General features: G+C 33.3%; 1 protein-coding gene and 1 long non-coding RNA gene across 2 annotated transcripts; one reads left to right on the forward strand and one right to left on the reverse strand.

Moving 5' to 3' along the window:
* Positions 1-1,711: 1,711 nt before the first annotated feature.
* LOC144199859 (uncharacterized) lies at positions 1,712-2,218 on the reverse strand. Its single transcript, XR_013326995.1, has 3 exons — positions 2,038-2,218; positions 1,864-1,965; positions 1,712-1,803 (listed from the first exon to the last, which is right to left on the reverse strand). It is a non-coding gene; the product is annotated as an uncharacterized LOC144199859 (long non-coding RNA).
* On the forward strand, positions 2,219-5,635 carry yrdc (yrdC N(6)-threonylcarbamoyltransferase domain containing). The gene is made up of 6 exons (XM_077721734.1): positions 2,219-2,680; positions 3,071-3,266; positions 3,335-3,449; positions 4,212-4,331; positions 4,409-4,539; positions 5,246-5,635. Exons 1-6 carry the CDS (start codon positions 2,509-2,511, stop codon positions 5,310-5,312), a joined length of 801 nt encoding a protein of 266 aa, XP_077577860.1. The 5' UTR covers positions 2,219-2,508; the 3' UTR covers positions 5,313-5,635.
* The last annotated feature ends 816 nt before the right edge of the window (positions 5,636-6,451 follow it).

The following is a 6,451-nucleotide window of genomic DNA, read 5'->3' on the forward strand; positions in this document are numbered from 1 at the left end:
TTAAGATTTATTAATTTATTCAGATCATCCTTTTATTTCAGTTGATTTTTTGTTGTTTTTGTTGTTGTTTGTGTTATGGAATGACTTTCCTTTTATAGGAAGAAAAAAAGCCTTTTCACTTGATTATGTTTTCACTGAATTCACATTTTTAACTACTGTTGTTTTTTTTTTTTTTTGGGTCGTGGCCATCTCAGGGATGCAAATTATCCCTTTGTTTTCATGCAACAAATGGGCATAACGGCATTCATCTGCCGCTTTGCTAGCGTGACCGGACGTTTGGTCGTCGGACTGTTGGTCATCGGTCAAATGGTGACTGAGTTTACTGTTGAAAACAGCTCTCAAAATTATATTCATGAGAGTTTAATATCTAAGTACTGTTTAATATCTAAGTACTGTTTAATATCTAAGTACTGTTTAATATCTAAGTACTGTTTAATATCTGTATTGTTTAATATATATAAGTAGTGTTCAAACCAGCCCTCAAAATGATATTCATGAGAGTTTAATATTGAAGTACTGTTTAATACCTAAATACTGTTTAATATCTAAGTACTGTTTAACATCTAAGTACTGTTTAATATCGAAGTACTTCTGAAACCAGCTCTCAAAATTATATTAATGAGAGAGTTTAATATCTAAATATATACTGTTTTCAACAGTACTTAGATATTAAACAGTATTTAGATATTAAATTCATTCTCTTGGATATTAAACTCTCATGAATATAATATGGAGAGCTGGTTTCAACAGTACTTAGACATTAAACAGTACTTAGATTTTAAACAGTACTTGGATATTAAACAGTACATAGATATTAAACTCTCTCTTAGATATTAAACTCTTAGATATTAAACTCATGAATATAATTTTGAGAGCTGGTTTCAACATCACTTAGATGTTAAACAGTACTTAGATATCAAACTCTCTCTCTTAGATATTAAACTCACTCCCATGAATATAATTTTGAAAACTAGTTTCAACAGTAAACTCTCTGTCACCATTTGACCGGCGACCAAACGTCTGAGCGACCAAACGTCCCTAGCAACCTTTGCTAGCATCCGACCAAACGGCCAATCGCAGTCGACTCTCAAGCATTCCAGTTATGCAGTATTGCATGGGTCCAAATGTCATTGAAAAGTGATTATTCAGTCGTACGGTTGTTAACTATGCAATTTTCAAATAAGGCATGCACACAAATCCCACCACGCGACATCCCCCCACCTATCCTTAAATAGAGTATTTTTATATGCATAATCTCACTTGCAAACGTTTAGAAATGTATGACCGTTTATGTCAGCTACACGTGATAGGAAGTAGTTTTACATCAATGGTTTAATACCAGATTGCATTAATACACAAAAAAATGAAACGAGATTCTGTTTTAAGAATTACGTTTTAAAAAAACTATACATTTCTTCTCATTTCACTTTTATTGGGGGTTGAGTTATGCCTTTCAACCCCATTGTACATTTTGACAGGCTTTTTGGAAGCAGATTTAGTCAAAAATCAGGAAATATTTGACACAAATACATCGGAAATTAAATAAATTAAATGAAGAATGCGCTTCCAAAAGGTTGTTTTGTCACCCACAGAGCGAGGATTTGTATTTTCTACAGAGAATGTATGATATTTAAATGTTTGCATATGCTCGTTTCGTACAAAGTAATACGACAACGTTCTCAAATAAGAGCAATATCAAAAAAATAAAAACTTATTGTCTCAGTAGAGTGTCATTGTTTTATTATTGGAGGATTAAATATGTTATTTTTGGAGTGGGAGGGAGCCATCTTGAAGAGGTTTGGTCTGAAATTAAATAAGGTGAATTAAAAACAATTAAAACTACATTGTAACAAAAATGCTCACCGTAAGAACATGTTTTAGGTCGTTCAGGTCTTTCAGAATTTGATTGCACAAGGTTATTTTATCTTTTCTGTTGGATATCATCTCAGAAAGATCCTCCAAGTCCTATAAAACCAACAATAAGGATATTTTGTGTTTATTTAATTATTTTAATTACATTAAATTTTGTTCACTGACCTTTTCCACTTCTGGAGAACTTGTTCCACTTGCTTCAGACATTGTAGATTCTGTATTAAAATTCAAAATTAGCAGCCAGGTGCTTCTACTCGCAAATGACAGGCTTGTTATAATTGTTTTCCGTGCGGGCCCTTTAAGAAAATTACGTCACGAATAGAGGCATGGCCTCTATTTCAACTTCCGCACTCACTTTTCTTTTCACCATATACCCTGAATCATAGTCATGGTGATACAATTTGTTACAAAACAAACTCATTTTGAATCTAGAAGTTGCGTGTAGTTTAGTGGCGTAAATTATGTTCGTTGCAGCAGAGCCCAGCCAAAGAAACGTACTGCTTTAAGATGGCGGCTAGTTACTAACGCCGCCTACTCTCACTTTTTGCAGTTCTATATACACGCGTTATCTATGGACCAGTAGCAGCATGTTACTCTGCTTCGACCTGTCAACACTCCTCGACTCACCTCAATTTCATGAAGCTTCTTTTGGATATTGCCTTCCAAATAATAAGAAATAGAGCGTCTTATAGTACACTTGCTCTTAACCAAGCCGGTACTAAAATGTGTAAACGGCTAAAGACCAAAGTGCTGCATTTAGCACCGGCGAACGGCGACGGGCCGTTTCTTCCACAGGAGGCGTACACAGGTAAGATATTAATAAACAGTCCAAAATAAATATTTGTTTATATGTTTATTCATTTATATGAAACTATAACATTGCTGCTTTCAAAAAATGCAACATAAACACGCGTACGTATTGCATCATATTCTCGCGACACGCACCTGTTGGACTGGTTTGCCTAATTAGTTACGACTACTTCAGGAAAACTTGTATTTTTGGAAACTGAGGCAAATAGTTTCACTTTTCTTAGGTTATACATTATAATCCGTTAGAATCTTTCGTAAAGAGGGATAAAATCGAACACTTCACATATTGGTTACCTGACTAAATCAATTATGTACAAAAAAGTTCATATTTTTATCTTTTTACCATCAATGACAGCCAAACATTTAAGGTTTTTGCTTTTTTTTTTAGACATGGCCGACATCTTGATCCAGACGGCGAAGGCGTTGCAAGACGGTCACGTGGTCGCCGTGCCGACCGACACCATTTACGGCCTGGCGTGTCTGGCGCAGAATTCCGGCGCCGTCCGTGAGATCTACGATATCAAAGAGCGCAACGAGCAGAAGCCTCTGGCCATTTGCGTGGGAGAAATACGCGATATACACAAGTAAGAAAAAGCGTAACTGCCGCGTTCGAGTGCCCGAATGTCGTTAAAGATGGCGTCTCTATGTGCAGGTACTGTAAGGTGAAGGTGAAAGAGGAGCTTTTGAATGACCTACTGCCGGGTCCAGTCACGTTGGTGTTTGAGAGGTCGCCAATACTCAACAAAGAGCTCAACCCGTTCACGTCGGTGAGTCGTGTTTAAATTTTAATTAAAGAACCTAATTAAAGAATATTAGATAATGGGATTTTTAACAATTACAAGCTGAAAAAAAGGATTATGAAATTATTAGGTCATTTTTTTGGGAACAAAGGGTTAATAATCACAAAAGGGTGTTGATTTATTTAGCCATTAATTATCTTTTTTGCATATATATTATTAGTATTTATTTTTATTAATATCAATTTAAGGAATTATCTTTCATTCAGAATGATAAATGAGAGAACGTACTTTTTTATTCATTTTTTTGAATTTTTATGTAGTACATAATAAATAAAATTGAGAATATTTATTCTTTTGGTGTAATAATTGTAAGAAAATAGAAACTTTAATAGTACTAGTCTATAAAGGTGGTCATAATTCGTATGTCTTTTGACATTTTAAAGAACAAAAGGAATAACAAAAATTTGGGAAATTTAATCAAAAACAAATTTGATTTAAAAAAACATTAAATATTCTTCATATTTTGTATTTGTATCATTTTTTACGACTCATGTGTGTACTCAAAGCATTCATTTCAAATTAAAATCAAGAAAATAAAGGGAAAAAGTGGGCAAAAATGGGCATAAAATGGGCCAAAAAAGGGCAAAAATTGGCAAAAAATGTGCAAAAACTGAAAAGTAAATAGAATAAAATAAATGACAGCATTTACTATGAACTATGAATTAGCTTCCATTTACAAAAATGCTATTTGGTCAAGTTAGCAAATTGCTAACATGTAGCATTCCTCAGCTAGTGGGCGTCCGCATTCCGGATTGCGCCTTCATCCGCCGCCTATGTCAGATGTGCGGCGAGCCTCTGGCGCTAACCAGCGCTAACGTCAGCGCGCACAACAGCACCGTGGCCGTTCACGTAAGTCTTGGCGCCACCGGCCACAACTCAGACTATTTTCCTCACTAATTATTTCATATTTTGGGGGTGCCGTGAAGGAGTTTGAAGAGCTCTGGCCCAAACTCGCCATGGTGGTGGACGGGGGTCCCATCGGAGACCGGAATCGGCTCGGGTCCACCGTGGTGGACTTGTCGGTTTACGGAAAGTACAGCGTCATCAGGGCTGGCTGGTGAGTGGAATTTTTATTGATTTTATTAGAGATATTTAAAAATTATATTAAATAATATCTTAATATTAAGAAAACTGTTTGAATTGAAAGACATTTAAAAAAATATATATTCTTTAACCCTTTTGATAAAAGATTTTTTGTGGGAGTGGTCTTACTATTGTTAAGCCCCGCCCCCAAATACTGTACATAACTTTTATCCAAATAAATAGACAGTCACAAAAGTTATTTTTTATTTAAAAATGATACTGCCAAATAAAAAAACACGGTTTCGAATTATATAAAGATGGAAAATAATATTTTGACAGTTTTAGTATTTTCCTTGTGTATAAAAATTACCCAAATACCATTTTTTTGGACAAAATATGCAAACATGACATTTTTTGGTACTAATTTGCTCTTAGAATATTTTATATTTGCATGATTACAATGTATTATTTTATTATCAATTATTTGATGGTTTTATTTTTTTGCATCTTTTATTTAGTGCATAAAAAATGAAAATGGACAAAAAATTAAATCCCTTTTAGCCACTTGCATTGATAAAAAAACCTAAATCCCCAAATAAAATGCTAAAAATATCGATATATATATTTCAAATGAATAAAAATCGCACAAAATAAAATAAAATCTTGACACAAAACATTTGTTGACAAGCTTGAATAAAAAAAAAAAGAAAAACAAAAACAATTTTCAATTGGCTTTTTAGTGCCTTTTCTTCCACGGTGGACGTTTTGGAAGGCAAATACGGACTGAGCTCGCAAGATTTGGGTTGAATCCCCATTCCGCGCCTTCAAGAAACCTTCATTTATTTTCTAAACGCCATTTTTATTTCAAAACAAGACCAGAGTACGCACAACATATTTAACTGGTGGTCATCTTTCTTTTATACTGTTTTTGTTGAATTTTCAGTCAATATCAGGATCATGTTATGTCTCAGACAAAATCTTGTCTTTTTTTCTATTTAAAAACTAATATATGATTTAAAAAATGGCTTTTTTGCGGGACCTGACAAAGTTTTCTCCAAAATTACAAAGCTTTTACACTTTTATTTTGAAAAATTCTATAATGTAACTTGAAACTTTAATGCCGTGTGACGGTTTTTTTATTACATAATTGTGATTGTTAAATATAGGGATGAAGTTACAAGGCTGTTATGCCATTTTAGTCAAAACTGTTGCGTAGAATTTGCTACAAAAAATTGCGTGGTGGTCAAAAAGCTTGAAATGTTCGGTTATTTTGTCGTTACTATGTCGCCATGACGATAACCGAGAAATAAAAGACAATAAACAGTGATAGTTGAGTTTAATTTGAGTGGATCCTTTCTGGAAAAACAGCAGTTTTTTGACTGATTTTTTTTGGGATGAGTGGAAAAAAAATGAAACAAATATTATATATATGTTTAGAATAAATATGAAACCAAAAATGAGAAAGCCAACACTGTAAAAAAAAAAAGAATCTAGCATTTTTTTGACAATAAATTAAGCTGAAAAAACTTAAGTGAAATACTTTTTGAATAATGTAATATTTTAAGTCCCCAAAATGAGGCATGACAACTAAAAACTTTTAAAAGCGTACCTCCAAAAGACTAAAAAAAAAACGTAATTTTCATGAAACTACCGTATTGGCCCGAATATAAGACGACCATCTATTTTCAAAAGTTTTTGAACACCCATTTCAATTTCTATACAGTAAATAATGACAGTACATTAGAAATAAATAAATATAACATATATATTGGAGCGAAAAAGCATGTTCCTTAGCCTCATGCAAAAACTCATTTTATGTGAACATTTAAATATGTCAACAGAACCACATTGTTTTTTTAAAAATGTAATATGATAAAAAAAAAGCAATAACTGCATTAAATGTTCAGTATCAGCTTTGAAAATATCTGGCGCCCTCTATCATCGCA

This window comes from Stigmatopora nigra, chromosome 7 (assembly GCF_051989575.1).
Source record: "Stigmatopora nigra isolate UIUO_SnigA chromosome 7, RoL_Snig_1.1, whole genome shotgun sequence".
Taxonomy (NCBI): domain Eukaryota; kingdom Metazoa; phylum Chordata; class Actinopteri; order Syngnathiformes; family Syngnathidae; genus Stigmatopora; species Stigmatopora nigra.

Bases quoted from the DNA above. Each gene is read 5' to 3' on its own strand.
- yrdc (XM_077721734.1), top strand. From the start codon at position 2,509: ATGAAGCTTCTTTTGGATATTGCCTTCCAAATAATAAGAAATAGAGCG. The intron at 3,267-3,334 runs GTAAGAAAAAGC...CTCTATGTGCAG, and splicing joins GAAATACGCGATATACACAA to GTACTGTAAGGTGAAGGTGA. The intron at 4,540-5,245 runs GTGAGTGGAATT...TTGGCTTTTTAG, and splicing joins AGCGTCATCAGGGCTGGCTG to TGCCTTTTCTTCCACGGTGG.